The sequence below is a fragment of the Xiphophorus couchianus genome, chromosome 21 (genome assembly GCF_001444195.1).
Source record: "Xiphophorus couchianus chromosome 21, X_couchianus-1.0, whole genome shotgun sequence".
In the NCBI taxonomy this organism is placed as follows: Eukaryota; Metazoa; Chordata; class Actinopteri; order Cyprinodontiformes; family Poeciliidae; genus Xiphophorus; species Xiphophorus couchianus.
In genome coordinates, this window is record NC_040248.1 from 12,866,022 (window position 1) to 12,893,593 (window position 27,572).

General features: G+C 39.0%; 1 protein-coding gene across 1 annotated transcript in view; it reads right to left on the minus strand.

Moving 5' to 3' along the window:
* Nucleotides 1-27,572, minus strand: part of stau2 (staufen double-stranded RNA binding protein 2) — an 85,730-nt gene that overhangs the window by 20,816 nt on the left and 37,342 nt on the right. Inside the window, exons 11-13 of the mRNA XM_028005130.1 lie at nucleotides 26,314-26,371; nucleotides 16,828-17,189; nucleotides 5,918-6,031 (exon numbers count right to left, since the gene is read on the minus strand). Of these exons, the coding sequence (XP_027860931.1) occupies nucleotides 5,918-6,031; nucleotides 16,828-17,189; nucleotides 26,314-26,371 (534 nt within the window). The remainder of the gene's footprint in view (nucleotides 1-5,917; nucleotides 6,032-16,827; nucleotides 17,190-26,313; nucleotides 26,372-27,572) is intronic.

Consider the following 27,572-nt stretch of genomic DNA (forward strand, 5'->3'; position numbering starts at 1 on the left):
GGATTGGATATCTTTAGGCCCAATCTAAACTCTATTGTCCCTGCAATATCACAAGTCGCTTAAGGTGTGTCAGTAAGAACCTTTTCACATTGGGAGCGGAACAGTTTCGCCCTGTATTTAGCTCCATCATTCTTCCTGTCAAACCTGAGCAGCTTCCCTGTTTATGTTTTTGGCATAGACTCTGAAACTTGTGCTGTGGATTTCTGGACTCCCTCCAGAGGTTTGCAATTGTGCCATACTCTCTGAATTTGCTGGTGATGGATTGAACCGAACTCAAATGAGTTGTTCCTAGTTTAGGATACTGTTTTAGAACTGCATCCTGCCATAAAGGTCTCCACAATTTATCATTTAAGTGTCAGCTGTGTTCCTTTGTCTCCATAATCCTGTCTGTCATCTAATGTTCTCTAGCAACCCTCTCAAGTCTTCACAGAGCAGTTACAGTATGTGTATGGCGAGAATGGCAAACAGATGTACTGGATTTTAATTAGGTATAATGGTGTAAATGAGGCAGAATATAAATACAGTTCACAGTTTTCTGATTTTTATTAGTCAAGACTTATAAATAACAACAATAATAATAAAAAACAACAACAACAAAAAAAAAACCCAATTTATTTGTCTCCCAAAATGACAATTATGGTTAGCGAGGAGTTTCATGTAGTTCTATCACATAAAACCCCAATAAAATAAATTACGGTTCAAGGAAGTAAGTAGGTACATTAGGGCAAAGAGTATTTTTGCATGTGGTTGTAAAAATCAGGGGTGGGAATTGCAATAAAAGCAACAATGTGGCCGCCTAATTTCCCCTTACTGCAAACATCATACCCACCTTCTGCATGATTACAGCCAAAAAGACCATTATGGAATGTCAGCATCTTGTAATCAAACACAGTTTTTACCAACAACTTCCTTAAGCTCTCTACCAAGGCAACGTTTCTCCTACTTTAGGGAGGTTTTGTATTGGCAACGGACTTGAGGGATTATCTGTGTGTTTACAGTGGTGTAAAGAAAGAGTCAAAGGTGCAGGTATGTGACCAGAACTGTGTTTTGGTAAAGCATGGTTTGGCTCTGTAAGAGCATTTTCACTATAATAAAACTACTTCTGTAAATGAAATCTTTCTAATAGTTATGAAGATCTGGAAATTTACTGCAAAAAACAAAACAAAAAAACAAAACAGCCAACCTAAAAACATGTCAGCGACACATTTTAATCCTGACGCAGGATGGCTAAAATATCATATCAAATCAGTCAAAAAGTCCTCCTGCCGCAGGAGATCCAAGCGGCCACAGCTGATGACCTGGGCGATGGGGGCTTCTAAGACCCGGGGGGTGACTCAGCTGAGGACGAATCTGCACGCAAAGCAGCCATAAACACCCCCAAATACACACAGATACACACAGGATCTGGTGGCAGAAAACAGTCACCCTGTCATCTTCGATTGCGAGTCGCACATGTTGGGCCAGCAACACCTCGCACAAAGCAGAGTGGGGCTCTGCCCCCCTTGCGTCCCCTTGCCGCCATGTGGAGACTGCCAGAGAGTTATTTCAGCTCAAAAGAGCAAACACAGAAATCAGTCTGTCAAAAAGGCTTGCAGTGGTGCCAAATGTCATTGTCTGCAGTTTATAATAAACAAATGTGATTGGGGTTTTACCTAATCAGAGTGGGTGTAATAAAAAGGAGAAGAGCCAAAATGATGTGGAGCAACTTGCAGGTTTAAGTTAAACTGCACTTCTAACAAGAGGCCTTCTAAGAATAAACCTGCATCTTAATATAGGAACTGAGAACAGGAACAGGAAGGTTGTTTATCTTCTCAGTCATGCAGATTATCTATTAAGTCTATTAAACGTCTCTTTATTTCTGTTCCTATCAGATGGAGGGAAGTTTGAGGGAACTTTTGAGCTTCAGGCTACTTTCCGAAGCCCGCAGGCTCACATGTGTTCGGCAGATGGCACAGAGTAAATGGCACGGATGTTATTCAGCTGTATATATATCTCTCACAGACCCTCCAAGAATCTCCGCACAAGGCCAAGCATTATGGCATCTGAGGGCTGCGCTGTCTACTGCCAGCAAGGGATTCTGTCTGTGGAGGTTTCATTTGGATAAAATGCAGACGACGTTTGTCATTAAGGTTAAGTCTACAAGAGAGACTTAACCTTAAGTCTCTGTTGATTTAATCTTTGACTGTATCAAAGATTGGTAAATCTATGATTCAGTCTGCTAGTTATTTGAAGATTTACTTTAAGTGTCTTCCAAACCTTAGGTCTGACTTACCTTCCTTCCTTCAGCCCTGTCCTTTTTTTTCTTTCAAACTAACTTCGTCTTTCTGTTCTTCCTTATTTCAACCCTAAAACCAATTAAATTGCAGTTTTGGAGGACTTCATGCGTGGGTGGAGAGCTTCACAGACAGAAAAAAAAAATCTGCCTTAAATTGTCGCAGTTAATACAGCTGAACAAATCCAGGATTTTTCTTGTGTGACAATATATATATAATATATATAAACAATTACATTGTTATTTTGAGACCATATATATAAAATGAAGCAACACACAAGGAAAAATGGGTGTGAGTACATATTTCTTACAATACATCCTACAGTATATCATCCTATATTGCATCACATCTTGTGTCATTTCTCTGATACAGCAAAAAAAAAAAAAAAAGCACAAAAGGTTTTAGGTCAGTTTCAGTGGAATTCCTCCTAATTGCCTGTTTCATTATTTCTAGGGAACTTAAGTTTGACCTATGAATCAATCGGGCAGCACAGAAACAGACTTCATCCCCCTCAATTCTATTACATCTTTGAAAAAAGGACGGAGATTATACAGATGACATACAAGAGCTATTAGTTGAAAACTTCACACACACTACATGATCCACTGAAGGCTGGAGCATTTCTCAGGTCTTCTCAGGAGATATATATGTATTTTTTTTAAAAATATATCTCAACCATGATTTGTCTGTTGATTGATTTCTACTTTTTTGTCTACCACTTGTTTCCTTTGTTGGGTAAAATTGCTGAAGGAGAAATTAGTAAAAAAAAAAAAAAAGATATCCGAGCAAGTAAATTACCCTTTAAAAAGAGTGGAGAACTATTTAGTAATAACATGTTAAAATATTAAAATCCAGGCTTCCTTGCTCTGAAGGGATAGCACATCTAATGTGTCTTTAATAAAAAGATAATCGTTGCATATTGTCTAATTAAAAGCAAAAAACATGAACACTCAGAGAAACTGTATATAATTAATATGATTCATGAAGAAATAATAATTCAGGTTCCACTTTCTGAAACCGACAAATGACTAATGTGTTTTTTCTTACGTGTTTGCAAACTCCTTCATACGTGCATATTTTACAGAGGGAGATGAACAGAGGATTTCCTTTGGCAAGAGATCTCTATCAGTTACTCCCATCAACGTGACGTAAATCTCCACGGAAGCGCAGATAAGCTGCAGGAACCCCCCCGGACAGGTCCAGGTTGACTCCGACTGAGCTGTCACAGGTTAGCGTGTGTGCAGCTCCTGCAGGCTCCAGGAAAGGTATAATCAGATGTTTGATCAGTTGTTAGTGAAGCGATCCTCTAGTCTATCTCATCAAATCTACAGTATCTACCTGCAGAGATCCATTTGCAAAGCGAGCGTGGCTGAGCGAGTGGGCGACAAGGTTCGCACGTGGAAATCTGATAAATTGTGGATTTTAAGTGTCGCATAAACAAAACATTTCATGATGTGTAAGCCATAAATATATAAATAGGAAATGAAAGGCTTGCAATTTGTCACTATGTGCAGTAATCTATACATCTATACATCTAAATGTAAGTTTTGTTTGAAATAAAGTATATATATATATATATATATATATATATATATATATATATATATATATATATATATATATATATATGATTTTTAAAGTCCTCCAAAATATTATTATATTGCAATACACAACACTTCTTCACAATATAATTTTTTTTTAGAAAAACAATCCTTGGCCATGTCTACAAGCCTGAGAAATCTAATTGAAATATTTAAATTTATTTCTTGATTATTCTTTGCAAAATAACTCAAGTTCAGTCAGACTTAACAGAGATGGTCAGTAAATAAATATTAATGTACATTTACCTCTGGACTTTGGACTATTTTAACCCATAGATAAATATTCAATAGGAATTGATCTAAAACATTTAATTGGAGCTCTAAATGCAAGTCTGTTTAAGTCTCAAGTGTTTTGCGGCACTTAACAGCTACTTCTTCCCAGAGTGCTCTGTATCTGGTTTCATCCATTTTCACATCAACTCCAACCAGCTTCCCTTTCCCCACAGAAGCAGTACACACAGCATGATGCTGCCATCACCACACGCAATATTGGGAATCACCCCACACAGACCACAGTACATGTTTTTTTCTTAGATTTCTTTGGCACTAGTAGACTTTATCACTCAGTAACTTGAAAGAAGGGGGAATTCAGGCTGCAACTGATCCAAGTCTGGGAACTGAACCAGGAAAGCTCTACCGACGACTACAGTGTCTGTAATTGAGATCCCAGAGTGTAGCATGGACAGAAATTCTCAACACTTTTCAAATGTTTATTTTATTATTTAAAATGTCAAATACCCCCAGTCCGTTTTCTTTCTGCACCACTTTGTGTTCATCTGTACCCATTAAAACAAATTTGTAATGTGTGAGAAAACGTAGAAAAGCTCAAAGCTCAATCATTATTTTTGCAACATACTGTACTTCCAGTATCTCTGAAGCGTTCAACGGTGGACCCGACAAAATGAGCGACGCCTTGAGGTCTGTTCGTATGGCAGGATTTCAAGGGCTGCTGACGTTGACCCCTTATTGTTAGATGCTCCCTTTGTGGTCGAACTCGCCACTGTACTGAGCGAAGGAAAAGAAAGGCCTTCTCTAACAGTCGGTCATGCCCCAGTGCTCCTGGCAACAACAGGTCCCAAGGACGCAGACCTGCCTGCCCTATATTGGCTCGGCTCTCCATTAGCGTTGGCGACACCAGCCCCCTGTCAGCTGTCCCATTCGGGGCCGGGCCGGCCCTTTATTAAAGCTTTGATGGCCGCTGAACAAAGGGGCGTCCTATGTTTAGATGATAGAATGTAAGCAACTGGTTTTCTGCTTGGGCAACGCAAGACAAAGAGCCTCCTTCTGAATACAGCGGAGTACGCAAGCGAGAATGAGTGAGAAAACTGGAGAGGGAGGAAGGAGAGAGAGAAAAAAAAGGAGAAATTTGCCCTAAACTTGGGAAGAAATAACAGATTTCTGCGTGAGGATTACTTAGGTGGGATAGAAAAACTTCACAGGTGACCATGATGCTGTGAGAGTAACGGTTAAAGTCCCAGAAACCAAAAAGTAAACATTATTATGGTTTAATTATAACTATTTAATAAACCAAACAAAAAGTTATCTTTTTGTACTATTTTACATTGACTAATGGCTTATATTTGTAAACTACAAGGGCTTTTTAAAATGAATTACAAAACGTCTTTAGCTAAATGTGTAGCAATTCCAAATTAATATTGTATATTAAAATTCCTTTCGCTGTGACATTTCTTTTTTTACATTAAAGATACTAAAAGTGATAAAAAAATGAATGTAACATTTCTGGTATACAATTAAGAAAACAGTCCAATAGCTGCTGTATTTGTCCTTTTTCTCTCTTTTCATCCCCAAACTATTTTACAGCCACGAAGAAGAAAAACAATAAGAGCCTGAAATTATATATATTTAGTTATTTCCAAAAACTGTTATTAAAAAAAACAAACTGTAGTTACTAGGTAGAATCTCTTTCTCTGTCCATACGAACTGAATGGAGCAAAGCATTTCTTTTCTTTTTTTCTATCCACTCCCAATAATTTGTGTGGTTGTATTAAACATGCAGCTTGTATGTTTGTCTTGCACACATACCTGGTCATGGCTGGCTTGTAGGGTGCTCCCGGTGCCGTGGAAAGTCATTTGCACTGGGGACAGGGTCAGATAGGTCACAAAATCCTTCCCACTCTGCGCGTCGCTGTACTGCACCTGAAAAAGTAACAAACAATTTCAGCAGCGAGTAGAGAAGTAAAAACACGACATTCCCTCAAAAAAAGAAGGTGTTTTGAGATTGCGTTTCATATCATAGACCAACACAATATAGAATGCGAATGGAAAAATGGAAACACTTTTAAAAATGGTTTACAAATATTGCAAAATCTTAACCAAATTGTACATATTTCTATTACAAAGCCTGTGATTTATTACTAAGCCAATTAACTGCATGACAAATTCTAAAGAGCTCAATAATTTTCATTTTGATTATCAATATTGTTTGAAGGGCAATTTTGTTTCCACATTTGAGACATCATAATCCATCTTATTCATGGTTTCCATTGTGTTTTTTTATTTCCATTTCATTTATTATTTTTGGTTGGGATTTATTTTGGATTTTTAAAAGATCTTTCAATTGTAGTGTTAAAATTTAATTTTATTGGTCTTTGAGAGGGTGAACTTGCATTATTATGCCATTAGCAGTACTGTACATTACTTGGAAATGGTCTCAAAATAACAATATAATTGTTTATTGCAATAATCATTGGGACAATTCATGGTCCAACAGAATTTGCTACCATGACAGGCCTATGTATTACTCCAATGCTATTACATCAAATACAACTGCAGCACAAACACTTTTCTAATTTTAACTGTCAGCTTTCTTTCACTTCACAGCTTCATGAGGGGATGGCTAAAAAATATATTTGAATATTTGTCGTCGCAAAGGCACTGAAATTCTCAACACTTTTATTCTCAATTACCCAACAACACGCAGGAATGGTAACGGAGAAGAACAAGTGAAAGTGCATCTGTGTGTGATTGAGAGGGGGCATCTGAGGTAGAGATCGCATCGTGAGTGACCCCTCTGAATTGAGAGGTTAATTCCGCAAGCATTCCTAAATGCTGTGCAATCAGGACTGTTATGACATGCTGCTCCTCTGGGACGGGCTGCTCCTGAGATGGAAGAGCTTTTAGTTAACACTGGCTGCTTAGCCTGCCCTACTTCTCACTGGCTCTGTCCCAGGGTTCGCCTGTGGACTTGCATGAGTTTATATGTGTTTGCCTGGCCTACTTCTGCCCAGGACAGCTGCAGGCATCTTAATAAATAGAACACATAACTATGAGAACTGAAAGAAGAACTAATACCAAGAGACGGAGGCGCTGAAGGACGGAGGGGTTTTCTGTTAAAGTTTGTGTTATATTTGTGTTAATGTACAGACTCGGACTTATTTTAAGTCAAGTGACAGAAACACAAAGTAGTCAATGAATTAGTGGAAATAAAAGGTTTTCAGAAGAATATAAATCTAAAAAGGATGGTGTGCAACATGATCAACAACTCTGGGGTTCTTCTCTACCAGATTTGACATCCAGTGACTCTAAATGTTTCACACATTCTTCTTTGCCAAACAGCGAAGATCGGACGCAGAGCATATGTAATTATCAAACAAAACCTCTTAATTAAATTTAGACCTGAACTTTGACTGGGTCATTTTAACACATGCATATGCACTGATCTATGCCATTCCTGTATTGTTTTACATGTATTTTAACATCATGCTGTCCTGCTGAAAGTAAACCTTTTTAGCTTTCAGTCCCTGGTCTTCCAGCGGATTTTCTTCCAGGATTGTTCTGTATAAGATTACAAGAATAAAGTCATAATATTAAGAGGATAAATAATACATTTTATGAGGACTCCAGCACAAAAAATAAAACAATTTAAAAGGGGGACTTTTGAGAAGGTTATATTTCATATCAGCATCACATTATTACCAGTAGGAGGACTTTAAAAAGATTCTGAAAACAGCTGTCTATTTCAAATAAAGATCTACATGAAATGAGCTGGTTATGTTGGTTCCTGATAACCAAGTTTGTTTCTAATTAAAATCACTGTTTTTTGTAATTTTAACATGTTTATTCAGGTAAAATTGTGACCATACTCTCAAAGTTAAAAAAGAAAAAATTTCATAGCCTCACCAATATATACATTGTTATTTCTACTTATTATGTGGTCATTCGTGTTGGTCTGTTACTTGAAAATCCCAATAAAACACAATGAAGGTTTGTGGTTATAATGTGATGAAATGTGAAAAAGAGGTATTGCTTTCGCAAGGCACTGTACTCTGGACTTTCTACAGTGCACAGGAAACTTCAACCTCACTGGGAAAATATGATTTTGCACAAAATGATGACGCAAAATCATATTTCACATATTTTAAAGGATCCAATGAAACAACAAGCTTGTGGAAAACCAGATATCAGCTTTTGAATTCAAGCATAATGAACGTCCTGGCTCCCAATCTGCATATTTATGTTGGCAGAAACGGTTTTTAAGTCTTTTAATCACAGAAAGTCATAAAACAAGCCTCTGCATGCAGACGTGTGCTTATTTTTCTTTGAGTGCCCTAAATCTCCTCACCACATCAAAGTTTTATCTTATCAAGGCCATTATTTGATGGCTATACATGCTGAGCTTGTGTGCATGCACAAATACGCACACAGGGCGGCTGTATACGATCTGTGACTGAAAGCTTCCAGAGAGGGGTGGGTGTGTGTGTGTGTGTGTGTGTGTGTGTGTGCGTGTGTGTGTGTGTGTGTGTGTGTGTGTGCGCGCACGTCTTTTCTCTCCGGATGAGTTACGATCAGGCAGCCAGACACATGGAAGTCTGGCTGCCTGATCGTAATTCACACTCAAGCACGGAGAGATATGAACATGTTTCCACGAAAACACGAACAACAGTGCGATGCTACATAAAGCGCATACATAGAGCACATGCTGGCATGGGTGCGTATGCGTGTGTGCACACCTGCTGGTGAGCCGGGCTCCCAGTGATAAACTGTGGAACGCTATCTGTTATGAGTATGACTGATGAATGTAGTAAAGTGAGCCATGGAAAAAATAAAATATAAAAATGCCTTCCAAGGCGGGTAATCTCCAATAAATTCTCCAGACTTTAACATAAACAAGAAAGGGGCAAAGGTAGGAGAGAGAAATTTAAAAAATGACAAGAAAGAGATGACAATACAACAATTTGGTAACAAAAGACTTATGCTGGACAGTTTGGAAATGCTGTGCATGAATGAGTTAGGTGAAAAAGCATTGAGTGTTTGTTTATATGTGACAGCCTCAAGTTCTTCTTTGGATTGGAGACTGTGATACATGATGTAATCATGATGAACAGTTGGCACTTTGCTCCAATCATCTCTTGCAAACTGTCAAAAGTTCAGCTGAAATAAGTTGGCCTTCTCTAAAAGACTTTTAATTTTAAATTAAATCCTGTTCATTAAAATTTGGACAAACAAACAAAAAAAAAACTTTTATAGAACAATATAAAACAAAATGATATTTCTTGTTCCTTAAGCAATAAAACGTAAAATAATGTTATACTAATTCTTATAGTTTAAATTTTCATTTGTCTCCTTTCTAGGAGATTCCTCTTTGTTTTACTCTGCATGTATGTATTTTAAGAAGAAGTTCTATCACAATGTTCCGGTAAAGTTTCAAAACAATCAGTATTGTAAGATAATTCGTCAATTAATCCTATTTTGTTCATCAGTGCTAAAAATGGTGGCGGGAGCATAATGTCGGGGAGATGTTTAAATGCAAGTAGTTCTGGTCAACTTAAGAAAAATTGTAGAATTTATATTTTTCTCTTTATATTTTCTCTTTCCCCTCAATAAAGATTTAAACTCATCTCTAGCACACTGGTCAATCTAAACAGGTTTGGAAATACAAATAAAACAGGCTAACTTTATGCTTGTAGAACAAATAAAATGTTGTTTATCTTTCATTCCCAGCCATACATCACATTTTAGAGTGAATTAGTCAATTAGTAAATATTGACTAATTTACTTATAGTTTTTGCCTTGTAATTATTTTCTACATCTTCTGAATTCGACCTCAAAGAGCATTGCATTGTAAATTTTATTGATTTTTTTCCCCCTAACGAGCTACGATTTCTCCCACGTCTTTCTCATTCCTCTTGATTTCTGATAAGAACAGAATGGTAAACATGATGAGGTCAAGAAATGAGTGAAAACTGGCAGGTCACCAACAATCACCAGTGGGTTCTACTATCCCGGTGGCTTTTTTAAAATTATTTTTGACAGAACAGTTAATATGTCTGACCTCTTTGAGGATTTACCACCAACTCTTAACTGAAGGCAGGAAACAAAGTTGACTGACCCGTCAGCGTCTACAGGATCATTTCATTTGTAATGATTTGGCGGAAACTGAAATAACGAGCGTCTTAAAAACAAGCAGCCCATTCTCAAATGCCAGCCGGCCTGTTTTGAGAGCATCTGTGAGCGGATGCATTCTAAACAGGCCCGACTAATCATCCCTGGTCCCATCACAAAACACAGCCTCTAATCCACTTCCTTTGGAGACAAAGAAGCAGGAGAGTTATGCAAGGCCTGCAATTGATCGGCGGCACTAATGTGGAGCGACCTCTGACATCTGGCTTCTAAAGCTGGATGGCTCATCTTCCAATGGCCCTCTTCATTCAAGCAAATGTAAACATGCACAAGCCAAAGAAAAACCACAGTCACTATTTATGAAGCTTGGCAAAATCTATGTTACATAAACAATTATGTAGGTCAAAACCCAAAATTTAAAATCAGAAATGAAATGTTGGGGAGCAGCGAGAGAAGCCCACACAGATCCCGAGGATGAAGTTTCACAATGCGGTAAGAGTATCTTCTAAAACAAACACTGAACTGGAGGGCTGTTGCATTATTTGCTTGCTTAAATACGAGGATTTCACAACAATGTGCAACTAGTAGGAAATAACATTGACTTCATAGTTGTCAAGCCTGTACTGAGAGAATCTGGTAAAGATCAATTAGGCTCCAAAATAAGCTACTTCATTGGAGTCAAGAGGTTTTGAGTGGACTGTGGATGTTCTCTGGACTTCCAGGAATAGCAGGATGTGGAGGCCAAACAAAGGTGCTCCTCCTGAAATGCCCTCACCATTTAAAGTCTTTATAAAAATGACATTGTCAGTTCAAAATAAACTCGGCTACATTCTCAGGACATCTTGTTGTGAATGTTCGCATTTCAAAGAGATTTCTTTCAGTTTTAATTGCAAGTGCGAGCTGCACAGGTTTAACAAATTATTTTTGGGAAACAGTTTTCACATGAACATTGATGGGTATGCACTGTCCCGTAAAATATCCCCCTGTAAATAAAGTATCATATTTGGTAGTTGCAATCTTAGCACAGAAACATTTAATGATTTTTAAGCTAGTATTTGTTGTATGATTTCAAGACTGTTACATGCCTGGCAGGCTGTTTGTTTCTTTTCCCCCTCCCCCTTTGTTTCTTCACAGGTACTAGGGAAAGCTGGTGTCAATCTCCCCTGATTGATCCTCATCAACTATGGGCCAATCAGCATGCAGGGAGGCCTTATTTAAGCAGCCCAGCTGGGGAGAGTGCCGCGGCTGGCTTTGTTACCTGACGCATGTCTTGTTGCTCTTTGTGGGAAGGTGAGTTAGAGGGCGAGGTAAGTTTGGGGTACCCTGTACATTTCATCACGTAGGTGTATTTTCTGTTAGATGGGGCTGTGACAAAGACAAATAGTACATTTTCTGTACAATCTTACTGACATAGTGTAGCAATAGTGTTTTGAGTAGATCCTGCTGGCAAAAATCAAACATCCATGAAGATTTAGTCAAAGACAACAGCACAAATTTGTGTTTTTATGTTTCCCCCTCTCACAAAATAGTCATGGGAACGCTCAGTAACGTGTCTTGTGACATGAGCTCATTGAGTACAGAATGACTTAAAACTAGAGGAAAAATGCAGGCCTAGAGTTTTTCTGAGAAACTTGCATGAGGATAATAAAAAGTATTGTTTCAGATTCCAAACAAAGTGCCAGGGTGAACACACCCTCCATCTCTACGTGCCGAGCCTGCGGTGGCACACAACTGCCATTGCTGCCAAATGTTGGGAATTCAATGAAATATGATCAATACTATCAAAATACACAAGAACAAGGGCGAGGAAAAGTGATTATGCTGCATATTCAAATTAGCAAAAATGCAGCGCTGGCACTTGAGGGTATTTGATTTAAAGGTTCGCAAATGGGCTTGATTGCGGCGCAAAAACATCACTGCCGAGTTTTGCTAAACGCACGCAGACGCAGGCATGCGCGTCAACACGCACATGGAGGGCCACCATGTGAGCAGAGACTGTGCGCCGAGCCAGCAGAGCATTAGCAGTCTGATTTATACCACAGACAAAACTTGTTTTCGAAGATTGCTCTTCACACAAATATGCCGCAGACTGCAGCTGGAAGCCATCACCGGGACCGCAGAAATAAAGCGTGGTGGGATTAGCCACCCCAAAATGTATTTTCTAAAGCAAATCCCAGAGTAAACAGAGAGCGGAGGAATGAAATGATGACAAGGAGATTGGAAACAAACTGTTGGTCTTTGAACGCTTGCAGCAGATCATGCATTTGATCTCGATAAGAGAGACGAGGGAGTGAGCAGTGGAGATCAGGGAGCGAGAAAAGAAGGTGGAAAAAAGAAAAGGGTGTGTTTTGTGTAAGCTCAGAAACTGCCAGGCAGTGTACTAGGTGTAGTCGGCGCCGCTTGATGTGGTTTTTCTACACGGCCAAAGGAGGAAGCGTGGAGAGGGAAGAACAAACAGTGTGAAAGTGTGAGAAATCCTGGGAACTGGAGTGAATGGATATCAACACCCGCCACCCGGCAAGGATAGTGTTTTCATTAACATGGGATTTCCAACATCAAGTTCTGATTTCAGTACAGCGAAGAGTACGTCCTTGCTTTGTCTCTAAATCCGTCTCCAACGTTAAGCTCACCACTACCTCACTAAAAGAATCCCGGCTGATAAGCATCTTGGATTTGTTGTTTTGGATAGAGAGAGATTATAAAACAGAGAAGAGGATTTATCTCTTTAAACATGATGTGAAATGTTGAATATAGCAGGTTGATCTATTCCCTCTAACTCTAGAGAACATTGAGGGGTTTCTTTTCCACCCTCAGTCTTCAAAGATTCTGTGCCACTGAATTTTTAATATTACCTCAGTTTTTAGAGTAAAGATCTAATGCCCAATGTCGATAATAAAACCCGACAGGCTGGTCAAAATGAAACAATAAACAAAGCAATTCTGTCATATTTTCCACGGCAGTGCAGGAACAGCATCAGGATTGGCGTAACCTCTGAGTGGGGCTACAAAGGTGTCACATCTGCTATTGCTGCCAGTTACCAGGGAATATGGCTTATGGAAAAGGGTGCATGCTGTTCACTCATTTAGTTATAAATGTAACAGAGCCAGTTTATTTTACAACGTACAGAAGAAGCATGCAACTAGATGTAATTCACATCATCTGCTGAAACCAAATTTTTACTCTATAAAAAGAGGAACTTTTCTTTCTTATTTTCTGACCTTAAATCATATTCAACTTTTTTTTTTCTTTTTCAATACAGTTAGAATGACTAAAATAATTTTTCTTGCTAGATGCCAGAATGAGGAGCTATAATTTTTATTTTATATTCTTACGTTAAGTTTAGTACACTTTAAATTATTTGGGAAAGCACAGGTGATGACATCATGGCTATGCAAGCCTCTGACTCACAACATCTGGGTGGGTATTTTAACGCAACACCTCAAACACACTGCTTCCTTCTGTGGCAATTAAGGGTAAAATCCAAAGAAACCAGGTAAGAAAGCAGGAAGGGAATTGTGGACCTTAACTTCTTGACAAGTGTGGCTCACTCCTAACAATTTCCACAAACATGACGATACCATCAAAAACTCAATGGGTATATCTAACCAAGACACAAAAGAAATGGTTTTTGCAGTGAAATGTGCATTATTAACCCCAGAAATGTGAAGCTGTTGGCTGAAGTGTGTGTCCATCTCCAGAGAATTGAGTGCTGAAGTAACATGGCTTGGGAGGCCGCTCAGAGAGGAAGAGGGTTTTACTCTAAAAGCAACATAAAGAGCCATGATTGTTGGGGAAGAAACTAAAACTCAACAATGTCAATATTTATCTTTAGAGGAAAACTTAACTTAAATCATTAGTGGCTTAAGGAACATAGTCAATATTGTGGAGAGGCCATCACCAACCCAAATTTGAAAATCCGGTTTAGTTACACCAGTTGTGTCAGGACAAATGGGCCACTCAGCAAGAAAGAAGCCATTACTTCACAAGCAACATAAAAAAGATAAATTACAGTGTTTGTTTGGGATGATCATGTTATATTTAAAATAAAAAAGTAGGAAACCTGAAGGGCTGTAAACACCATCCAAGTTTGAGTACACCATGTTGATTGGGAAGAAAATGGGTGGCAGAATAGTTCTTTTCACAAAAATAGATGTCACTGTGACGAGGAAAAAAAATTAATCAACATTTCAAGAATGTAGTGTCAATGGGAAAACAAATGGAATACAGATAATTTATGATTTATGACAGGTAAATCTACAGCAACAAAATTGTAGTAAAGCAAAACCTTAAAAAAAGACAAGGAACTACAGGAAACAAGGACATTTTTTGTCCTAAGTGTCTTTGACTTTCAGCTTTTTTTTTCTTTTTTGTCTCTGTCCTACTTTCACGCTCTCACATATCCACTGTGCCAACAACACAGCGACCAAATTATTAGGACAAACAAAAACTCTGGAATAGATGCCAACATCTACGCTCCAAGCTACCACCAGAAAATGCTGCTGCTTAGCCGGACCAAATTCCCCCCTGTGGCTGTTTTCCAATTAGATCAAAAAAGGCTTAGCAGGTAGACTTGAGCTTTTGTCTCCTGAGAGCGCCCTCGGTGCTGGCCAACTTTCCTTAATTCCTTGTACCATAGTCACTGTAATCTGCACACTTGGATAACATAATTACAAGATTTCTAATCCAACAATGACAGCATTATCGAATAAAAAATAAAAAAAATAAAAAATCAATTAGACCGTGTAAATAGAAAGGCACTTTAACACAAAGAATCAAGTTATGGGATTTTGGCTAAATATTAAAAATCAGTGATGACCAGCAACATATAAAGTTTAGAAGGTTTGCTCAACACAGCTCTGTAAGCAAGCAGAGGTTTTCATTACAAACCCAGAAGATATGAAACATCCTCTCAAAGAAACACACATTGTCAGCATGTCTCAATTACAGCCTGAATTCTTTGCTTAAGAAACACAAGGGGATCAGCGCATAAACCGATGCTTGTTTGTGTTTTTACTCCCAGAAATGTCTGCAAGCATTTACAAGCAAAAGCATACAACTATGTAATATGTTAGAGTAAATATGTTTAGGAAACTACAAGAATGCCAACTTTACAGGCAAGCTTTGCCCGGCTCATCCGTTTCCACTAAACAGGACCTGCTGTGTGAATGTGAGTGTGTGTGTGTGTGTGTGTGTGTGATTGGCCAGGCGGCAGAGCTCTCTCAGGTTACATCCACACAGGAAGGCTAAGAGCAATAACAAAGGCCTTTCAAAGGAACCCTCAGCAGGTTAAGATAAAATGTTTTAGCTCAAACTGATAAAAAGCATCTGCGGCTTAAATGAGCAGGCGCTGGTATCAGCGCGCAGGTATGTACAGATTGAAACAGACAACGGATTCCCCCCCACCCCCCGAGTGGAAAATACAGACACACACACAGACCTGGGAGAGACTCACAGAACCTTTCTCTCCCAGGTCTGTGAGTCTGGTTTGGTACTGACAAACCCACCTGTGAAGCTGGTGCATTCTATCTACTGTAGGTCTGCTAATGAGAACTGATTTTGCTTTCAGTCTAAACACACTGACACTTCAACAACAAACAACCATAAAATACTGCAAATAATAACATAAAATGTTATATTATACTTTATAGAAATATAAAATATAATCTAATAATTATGACCAAACTTATTATTTACTGCACATCTGCTAAATCACAGAATTACATTCATCTGGTTAAAAAAATTTTTTTTCGTTGAGTTTTTTTTAAGGTAAACACAATCCAAAACTCACTGTTAGATATGGCAAAGAACGCAATGCTGCAATTATTTGAGATACACCAATAAATTCGCCAGAGAGGAATCAGCCAGTGTCACCTTGAATGGTTTTGGTCAGGGATTGACAGATTATAATCAGATTTTTTTCATCTCACTTTCACTTTCCCAAGTAGAATTGCCGATCTATAAACACATCAACTAACAGCTCTGATGCGCTTGCTAACTTAAAAACAAAGCAGATATGGATCTAGAAGACCTTTTGATGCTTAAAGGTGATAATACTGTCATACTTTCATTTTCTAGCACCACTATCAATAAATCTGCAGCGTTTCACTTCTCTTTCAAGATTACATGTCTTAAAAAAACAAAATTATAATCAGTCAAGATCTGAATTGGTAGTTCTGACTTCAAAGAAACACAAATCTGCATTACGGATGAAAAGTCCATTGGTGCATTTCTAAATGACATATTATTTTACTTTAAAAACAGCTGAGCCAACAAAAGCATGGGGTGCTTTTATTCTTGTTTAACTTTGTAAACTCTGACTCTCATATTTATGATGTGCAGTTTTCATTTCTCATGCAAAGTTAGACATTTTGTTTTATTTTAGCGGTCTCCTTTGTGGTCTGCACTTGGATAAAATGGCTGCTTAGCTCAAACAAGGACTGGAGTTTACCACAGTTTAACTAGTATCGTGAAGTGCTTGTGTCTTTTGTATACTTATCCTCCCTGAGCACCGCAGCAGCGACACGTAAACTTCAGGGACAGAAATTCAGAGGAGAAATTTAAAGACACCTTGGTGCCACATCTCTGAATCCTACCTGGAAGCCCTGGATGTGAGCCAGGTAATCCAGCTGCTGCGCCGGCTGCACAGAAACACTGCAGGCCAGGTTCTTCCCCTTTACGGGCAGCGACCCATCTGCTGGAGGTGACGGGTCGTTAAGCAGCAGCTCTCTGGCCATGGTAGCAGTGGGGCTGGGTGAGGAGGACGAGCCGCTGTAATATGGAGAATGTCCTGGGGGCACAGGGGCAGAGCAGGACCCCGCGTCTTTGGATGCAATGTAATTGATGGACCCTCCGGTGGTGCTGCTGCCGCCGGTGACTGGTATGCTGCCACTCTGCTTCCTGCTGGCCTCCATCTCCTGGTAGACGTCGGGGCTGAGATGGAGCAGACCCTTCTGGGCTGGAGGAATGAAATTGAATAAGAACAATTGTAAATAACATGGATTGACAAAAGAGGTCAAAAGATGTCTACCAACAAGTAATTGGTAAAAGAAAGGAACAATACTGTGAAAACATCTACTGTTCACACAGATAAAATACTTCAGACTTTTTTCTTGAAAAATTCAATTTTTCCTTCAAAATTCCTTAGCAACAGCTTTAAAAACCAGGCTATCAGATGAGATATTGCTCATTGACATTATTACATTGTTTGTCTATATTTTACATGACTGTAGAAAAGAGGTTAAAAAACACATGCTGGCTTCAAGATAGCATAGGACATCTGAGACAAGACAATACAAAAAGAGAAAGACAGAGAAAATGTGTCAACAATGAAAATAAAAACGTTATATTTTAAGAAACTCCACTTATTACCCTGTAAATAAAACCCCATTTTTGTGTCTACCATCCTTATTGAGTTGACTCATTTCACCAACCAAGTGTTTTACAGTGATTTTCCAATCCTTCCCAGAGCAAATACATACTTGTATACCACTTAGATTTTGATCGCTGGCTGATTTTTTAGAGCATCATTAATTTATTCCTTCTGCAATCCTAAGTGAGGAAGGAAACGGGACTTCTACTTAGGATCGTCCTGTTGTAGATGACTGGGAATCAACACCAACATTCAGTATGCAGTGAAACACAAGTCAAAGTGAACGCAACACCTCACTGCTTTGCTTCTGTTTAACTTTATGACGACAATCTAAATATTTCTTGATTTGCTGTTGTACAGAATTACTCAATAAAATGGCAAACTTGGTTCTTGTAACTTTTATTGTTACAAATGTGTTGAAGTCGTGTCTAAACAGATTCCTCAGTCACTCAGTCGTAAACAAACCCACAGCTACTCAGCAAGCGCTGGGAAAAATGTTTGCATCCAGAAAAAACATCTTAGATCTGCTAACAACATGGTTGGAAGCTAAATATAGATATTTCAAGTCACAGTTTGTGACCAAAAATGCTCAAAATATATAATGTTCTTATATTATGTCCATATTTTGTACATAATAAAACACAAAATATAAGAACAATAGGCTTAGAATCCAAAAGTAAAAGATCTAGTGGCCAGAAAACGGACCTATTTTGATTTTAGATAATTTAAAAAGAAAAGATTGGACAAAAGGTTCTACAAAAATTGCATTTTACTGTGTCAACCAAAAAGAGAATGTTATAACATAAATGAATAATAACTTTTAAATAACTGGAATTAGAAATAAAGTCCATGGACCCCTCCATGTTGTGGGAAAAAGTCGGCTGCGTTTTGAGATAAAATTATTTGGACTTATCACTAAAAAGTCATTTTGTTGAACTTAATTCTTTTAGGGTAATCAGAGTAAAAGGGGCACAAATTTTTGATTCTCATTTCTAACACACTTGACATTGGTATTACATCAGCAGGTCTAAGCTCCATTAAAGTATCTTTAGACTTTTACATCAGGTTGACTGTTAAAGTCTCTCACTCTCAAACACAAACAGAGACAGAATCGGAGCGTCCACCGATATCAACAGAACGTCAGTGACTTCATCCCTGATGAGAAACAGCAGTATCAGCTGTCCCACTTTCAATACTCCATCAATACCAGAATCCCAACAAAACCTTGATGAATTCTTCTTAAGAAACGTTTAGTGCCATTCAGATCCAGGAAATTCAAGCCCTTTACTGTCAGCAAAGCTTTCCATTAAATAGGATACAGCTCTGCCACAACTTGCTGAACTAAAGGAGTTTTCTTTATCCAATTTGGAAACTATTTTATGTTGGTTAGTGATAACACTGTCAAGGGATAGTCATGAAAGACTGAAGGAGGACACAACCTAGAGTTTAAGGTTTCCACCAAAGCTGCGAGCTTGAAAACAAACATGTGAGGCATGTCAAAGACAGAAGACGGCAGACAAGGATGAGCTTGTGAGGTGGTTATGATGAAAGAGGATGTGAGGATGAGTGGATGCTAAAACCCCGCGAGGAGCCCATCCAAGGTCAGCAGAGACAGGAAGACCAGCTGTCTTTGTGTCTGCGTGTCTGTCTGAGTGCCTGTTTCTGCGTGTGCGCGCACGTGTGGGGGTGAGTGTGTGTGGAGTAACAGCTGGGAGAAAGTGCTGGAGCGAGCGCCATGACTGACAGGCCACTTCCTGTTTCAGTTAACATTTACCATCCACTGCACAACGGCGAAGATTTGCACACTTGTAGTAAACTCATGTCTAAGGTTTCTGGGAACGCGCTGACAGCGATTCCCATTCCGAGCACAAAGAGAGGCTGGCTCTCGTTCCGAAAAAGAGAAGAAAACAAAATCCAAGGCTTATTACTCATGCTACAACAAACTGCCCCATTGCCAACCGTGACGCAACTTTAAGGATGTTTCTCCCTCCTTTCCCAGGTCATGTTCATGGCTAGAATTTAAATTCAAGCAAAGGTTGCCGATGAACGTAGCAGAATAAAATAACAGAAGTTATCCAGCATGACATCAGAATACCGACGGAGGAGTGTGCAATGTGAGGACGTCTTGCATGTGACCGAGTACTCGAAGCTGATGTCAGATGGTGAGCGTGAGAAGCAAGACAAAGAAACACAGCCAGAGCGAGCGAATAAGCAAGAGTGACGGAGTTTATTTTTGCATGATGTTGAGACAGAGGTTGTGAAATTGTGTACACGAAGCAAGGGCGAGTTAGGGAAAGTGGGGTTGGAGGAGGGAGGGGGGGGGGGGGGGGGGGGGTGAACAAGCTAAGGCTGAGAAGAGGAGAGGGGGATAAAAGAGCAAGAGAGAGAGAGAGCTGTGTTGTTCCTGAGGGGGTCCCACCCAGACTCAGTGTCCGGTGGGCCAGGGGAGTGCTGGAGGGAAGCCAGAGCCGAGCATGAGACTGATCGAAAACAGATAGGGCCGGAGCCCGCCGCTATAAATCACCAGTGTGGAGCAAGACCTTTACATAGTTCACGCATGCACACAACGCACACAAACACACATACGGGCGGCAGGAAATGAATTGTGGCAACTCAAGTGAAAAGCCCTGCTGCAGCACCCATGGGAATAAAAGGGAGAAAAATCACTCTTCTTACTTCGTTTTCTTCTGCTTTCTTTTTACGCTCCCTTCCTGTCTCTAAGCCACCCTGTTTGCTGGAGCTGCATCTTCCACGGATCACGCGGGGGCAAAGGACAGACGCACACACAAAGTCTGGAATAAAGGTTGTGAGTGGCCGCGATGTGTGTGAGAGAAAGTACTAAAGATACAACATTAAATGAGCCGCTCATGACACATTCACCCACTAGATTAGAGGAGAGGAGTTGTGGATGTACACCATAAATCTTGCGGTTGTAGAAGAAAGTTGGTGTCTCTCATGGTGAGACACTGCGGGGAGGCTGTTGTTTTTGGTAGGAGCTTCTTTCTTATCCTCCATCACAACTAACTGATACTGAGATGGAATTGGGTATATTTTGCAGCCCTAGTAGAACAACAAGAGGAGTTCCTACAAATTACTGAATCAAGACTAATGTACGCCACATGTTTCAGCTTTTTAATAGTAAAGAAAATAGAAAAGCAGTAAATTAAAATTATAAGTTAATGACAAAATCTGAAAAGAATAGGGTGTTGCAAGGCAATATATATTTGCAGAAGTCCTTTGTTTATTATATATATATATATATATATATATATATATATATATATATATTGTTATTGTATTTGCAAATATTGAAAAAAAAATAGGATTAAAGAAAATCAGATTATAACATTGCTAATCCAGGGTATTAAAATTCCCATTACATGAGGTTTGATTGTGAGTTCTCTACAATGACTATGGTACTACAATGGTTTATTGCCTTTCTGCTGCTAAGTTTGTGTTTTGCCAGTTTCATTGTGATCACTTTTTCAAAGTTAATCAGCCCTAAAATTGCATTATTAGCCCAGTTTGTTCTGCAAGATTTTCTAATGGGTACTATTGTTTATGCCTGGGAAAACCAAATTAATGACGACAGCAAAAGATATTTCACCATGTTTCCACTGCAATAATGAACCAGAAATAGGCCGGAGGGGGAAAAAACAACTGAACTGTTGCTGTCAGGGATGATTAAGTCAGAAAATAAGAGTGAAAATGAAAATGATTCACACAGACGTGACTCCCAGATTCACATTTCCAAGCGTAACTACTTGTAGAGGGCCCAGCAGTTTTGACTAATTGCTGATCTGGAGCACAAAACACTGTGCTAACACAGTGCCAAGAAGATAAGAAATCAGCAATGACTTTAGAGAAGCAGTTATGGCTGAAGTTTGTAAACAATTTGAAGCTCAACATTTTAGTGTGAGCAAGATTATCCACAATTAAAACACTTTTTTAAGACAGTGTGCAGTCAACGTAGGAAGATCTGCTCAATGACCTGAAGAGAGCTGAGACCATAGTCCTAAAGGTTACCATAGTAACACGCTACACAGTCATTGATTAAAATCCTGCAGAGTGTAGGATGATTGCATTGTACTGAGGGGAGCAACATGAGATTTTGTGCAGCAACTTCCTTTCTTCAGTAAGAGCACTGAAGACGAGTTGTGGTGCGGCCGTTCAGCATGACAATGATGCGAAACGCACAGCAAGGGTCCCCAAATAGTGGTTCCATAAGATGCATTTCAAGGTCCAGAAGTGGCCTAGTCAGTCTTCAGATCTGACTCCAGTTAAAAGTCTTTGGAGGAAAGCTTATCTTTAGGGGAATGAAAACATGGAACGCACTTCCTTCAGCTGTTATAAATGTAACAAATGCTACAGCATTTAAAAGAGCCCCGCTAAAGTATTTTATTACATAGTGTTATAAAAGTGAAAATGTGTTATATTTCTAATATAATTTCATTATTTTATGACATAAAGTGCTATAATAGTGCATTTATGAATTCATATGTTATGTTTCTAATAATATGTTAGGTGTGTTTAAATGTTTTTGTAGTAAATATATATATATTTTATGATGTGGACCCTAGGAAGTGTAGCCGTTGTTATGGGGATTCAGATAAACAAACAAACTTGAAACTCTGTGGGGTATTATAAAGTACTTATTTCATACAATAAAATGAATTATTTAAAAATATACAATGTGGTTTTCTGGATGTTATAGTAGATTCTGTCTCTCATATTTGAGATGTACCTATGATGAAAATTACAAACCTCTCCATTCTTTGTAAGTGTGAATACTTGAGAAATTGATGGTGTATAAAATTTTTAAGGAAGCTGAGATCCTTCAATGTGTGCAGCAAGATGTTGGAGACCTTTTATCACAGTGTTGTTGCCGGTGCCATATTCTTTGCTGCTGTGTGTTGGGGAAGCAACATCAGAGCCAGCGACTCTAATAGACTGGACAAAATCATCAGGAAAGCTGGCTCTGTACTGGGACTAAGGCTGAAGTCCCTGGAAACTGTGGTGGAGAGGAGGACACTGAAGAAGGTTCTGTCTATTATGGACAATAAACAGCATCCTCTCCACCACATAGTGGACAGACAGCGGAGCACCTTCTCACATAGGCTGCTCCAGCTCCGCTGTCGTAGGGACAGATACAGGAAATCCTTCCTGCCACACGCCATCTCACTGTACAATAAAAGCTAAATCATTGTTCTGCACTAATCAGTCCAATTTTGCACAACTGCACTGTAGCACACTTGCTGTACATATACATACTGTATCTGCATTTTTTTGAATCTTTGCAAGGACTGCTCTAAGTTGCCTTTTATATTAACAGCATTTTATATTTTATTTTTATTTTATCTACAATTACTACTCAGTGGTAGTTGTTATTGTGTCTTGTCTCTATGCTGTAACTGCAAAGTAATTTCCCTGCTGGGATGAATAAAGTACTTCTATTCTATTCTATTCTAAAATGCTTATTTCCCACTGCTGCACAATGTGCACTTTGCTTCTACCATGGCTATGTGCACATGGTATTACTGGTATTACTGTCATCAATAAAGAGTATCTACATTTGTTAAGAAATGCACTTATTAATCCAATTTTTGGCATTTGGGTGTAAAAGCTGTAAAGTCCTCTTCCCAGCCAAGTCTGTTACAACACTTTTTAACCAAAAATGTTCAGCCAATCAGCACAGAAGTAGAAATCAGAAACATCTTCCATTCACCAACTGCAGGCACACACAGAAAACCGAGACCAGCTGTATTTGTTTGAATGAGTTGTAAATGGTGTTTATGCAAAAACATTATCCAGACATTAGTGTCATGTGAGTGTTGTGCGGATCGGGCGTTTTTAAGAGCTGATTAGCAGATAGTTAAGCCTCATGCACGGCGCGTGAGATAAACCAAGAATGGCAGCGGACCAGCGGCGCACTCAATGCCAACAGCAGAAACGATCTCCAAATAAGGAAGACATTTCCCCAGGGGCTCTACTCTGGAGGTATTGGGAAACTCCTGCATCCTGAGTTACCATAGAAACCACAAACATTGAAACACTTCATCCGAGAGCATAATCATCAATCTCTAAAGATGAAGATGATGCATATTTCACAAGATTGGACTAAATTAAGGCATGGGGGTGGTATGGGAGAGGTTCATGTTCTCATCCAAATTCTGTATTTCAAGTCTAAAAAAATAGAATCAATGTGCAGAATTGTTTTTAAGAGTCTGCAAGATACAATCAATTCTATTCTCAAAGGTAATATTGGATGTACTATGACAAAGGACAGCAGAAAGCTTACATTTGTTTTCAATCTCTCGGCCTTGTTCACTCGTCCCCAGAACAGCTTCTTTCTAAGCTCCTGGCATTAACTTTTCTGATATCAGAGTAAAAATGTCATGACCTTTTAGGGGACGTCACAACCCATCAGGCTCAGTCCATAGCAGGCTAATTTAGGACTCTGGGTAATGTAGGACACCGACTATTTTTGTATAAAGTGTTTCACCTTCAATAAATCTGACATTCTGAACTACACAATGGCCAGTTTAAACCAAGAAATAAAATTATAGGTTTTTAAATTATATTTTCTTAACAACATACGGATGAGGGGGGAAAACAGCCGTTTCTACAAAACAGCATCTTTTTTATTTCCTTTTAAGAGTATTTGAGTCTAACTCCCCTCAAATTAAACAATATTCCTCTGGGACTTTACATACCTAAGTAAATTATAACATTATTTAATTATTTTGTGCAAAAAACAACCTTTATTTCAATAATGTATTGCATCTGTGTTCATTTATCAAATCAAAAACATACTGACCCATGAGTTTAAAACCAAGGTACAAACCAAACAATGATATCTGCATACCATTACACCCTTAATGTTTACTGTTTACTGCTGATGGCCCCCCGTTCTATTAATCAGAGGAAGTTAATCTGGTGCTAAGGTTACAAGCTTGTTTTGCTGACATTAAATCAGGATGTCTATGGGAATGGTTTGTTTTTATTATTTTAAAAACAGGGGCATAGACTTTTAATTTAAGAACAAGATCATTATCACCGCTGGCTGTTGTGTTGCTCTCCCACAGATCTCAACTCATCCAAAATAAAGTCCTGTTTGTTTACAAAGATGGTCTGTTTCTGTGATCAGATAAAATGCCCCTTTTTGGAAGAAGAAAAAAAAAAACAATTAATGTTAAGATATTTTTTAACATGTAAACACAAAACTGAGGTGATTACTGTAAATTTTGTCCTAGAAGACCTTCCAGGCTTACATTAGATGATATTTCTCTGACCACTGATGCATGTTCAAGGTGATCAAACCTTCTTTGGCAATGGTAATAAGGTAGATATTTTAATATCCTCTGTAATCCCAAATCAATTATTTGCTTTGAATATGCAGGCTTACTGGAACTTGTGGTCCAGAACTGGAGGCAGAGTCTTCAGTATCATTGATCAAATGTTACTGTTTTATTTTTTACTCAGTAACCATATGTGCTTATAACTTCAATATGCCTTAATTTTCTTTAGTATATTTTTAACTTCGATCCTTCCGTCTTATTAAGGTTTTTATCACCATTTGTAAACAGATTATAAAAGTTTTAACGTTCTTGCATCTGGTTTTACTGCCTGTGTCATGTAGAGCTTCAGGTATGTTGTTGCTTGAGAGGTGCTTTATGAGAAACAGTTGAGCTGATTCTCAGAGAGTAAGCCTCAATGCCCTGAGGGATAAAAATGTGCATTTGGGTCCTGATGACGACTAATAGAATTCAGTCAGGAATTTTTATAAAATGTGTAAAACAAAGTAAACACAGCCTTAACATCCAAAGTGTGTTTAGAAGGTTGCTGCGTTACTGCAAAAGCTCAATCTAAATACTGGCTAGTACTGATAAATAAGTATTCTATATACCGTACACTATATTTTTATATGAGTGAGAAACGCACACAGTCAAAATACATTTGGCAATCTGGTGTATCTAAAATAGAAATGCAAATGAAACCGATTCCTTCCTTTTTGTTAGGATGCACTTGATTTCTTTTATATGTAGCCAAAATACAGTTTAGCATTCTAGACAAAACAGAATATCTTTGAACAGAACATCCAATGTAATATTCGGATCAACAGGTGTCAAATATTTTTGGCATAAAAGATTCACAAACAGACATAAAGAGGAATAAAAGACGCCAAAGGTGAGTTAAACCCTAAGCCTAAACATTGTAAACCAATGTTCATGCAGTCTGCCTCAGGTGTACAATACATTAATAATCCTGTGATTTAGCTTTGTCCATAAGAACTCTTATTTTATATCAACGTGTTTGTTTTGTGTCTGTTTAGTGGGATGAACAATGTGTGTGTGTGTGTGTGTGTGTGTGTGTGTGTGTGTGTGTGTGTGCACCTCTGTGTGCTCGCGTGTTAATCCTGACTGAAAGGCTGCGTTTTTTTGCTCAGGAAGGTAGTGGAGGGACTCCCTGGAGGGCCCCTGTGTGTTGGCCCTGTAAGCCTGTGTGAATGAGCCTGAATTCGCAGGCTCCCCACGAGGACGCACGGCCAATTAAGCTGACAGTCAGAGGCCCATTGACCAGTCACAGAGATTAAACGCCGGGCCATCTCGGTGGCTAAAACCACCTGCGAGATCGGAGGGGGTTTTGGAAAGCCTAAGAGGAGGAGGAGAAGGAACTGGTAATAGACACAGGGAGACGTGCTGGTACTCACTGTTACTCGTTGGTTCGGTAAAAGGCGCCTTTTGTCCATTCCAGCCTTTGTTGTCCATCTGTGGAGATGGAGAGAGAACCAGAGAAGGGGGAGGAGGAGAGGTAAGAGAGATGTCGATTCTTGAACAGACAGCTTCTTCACGCATGTCAGACAAGTTCCTTCCTACTGTTTGGTCCACAAAGAGACAAACGTTCACAAGATGGGATGCCTATGGAGACTACTGTCTCTCTAAGCCAGCTACTTATTTAGAGGGTGTGTGTGTGTCACTGTTTAGCAACTTGAAAAAGGGTTCCTTCTACTGCAGCGGTAAGCCCATCTGCCTGCACAAACACAAACAGCCACAAGTAGGTGTTTGAAACAGAAACAAATTCTTTCTGATGCGTGCAACAGCTGAAGAGATGTCATGGCTGTAAACAAATCCAACCCACTGCCTCTGAACAGCCCTCCACAGATCCTTCAGAGGGAATGGAGAACAAAAAAAGCTCTCTAAAATGGGAAAGACAAGAGAGCATGTCATTTAAGTCATGAAGACATTTGTTAATATTTAAAAACTCAGGAAAGAGCAAAAAGAAAAAGTCGCTCCTGAACCCAAATTGGCTATGTCAGTTATCAGAGCAATAAATAAAAAGTGTTTTCTCTGGGCCTGTGCTTCTTCCCGAGGTCCTAAAACATTGGAGTGCATATATTTTTTTAACATGTTCTCAATGATTTTCACCGGGGTTGCGAATAAATTAAATCAATCGGGTCAAAGTGACCTTATTGACTGAGTTACTGCAAACGGCTGCAGTAACTCCGTTTTCAATAAGCTGGGATGCCCTGTATGCTCAGAAAGCTCCTTTTTACCACCAAAATTAGTGTTTCATGCAATCTAAAACTGACCTTGCTGCTTTATCTTGAATCACAGGAGAATGCAAACAGCAGTTGTAGATATGATATAACTGCGTTGCATAAAAGTCCTTGCTAGCCATAATTTTCTTTGTCCAACAGATCAACATCAGACAGAATGTTAAAAGCAGCATACACAAAACCGTGCTTTTATACCAGGAGAATACTTTTTCCCCACACCTGCTGGTGGTCACAATGTTGCTGTTCTTCTTCCGTGATGTCTGGAGGACAATTAAAATTCAACAAAAAGCTCGGTTACGTAACATAATCTCTATCAGATTCTGTTCTCTCAAGCTTAAAAACCGATGAGCCGCATAAAGATGAGGGTGATCAATGGTCGCTTGCAAAACGCCTGGTTCAGAGGAGCTGAAGGT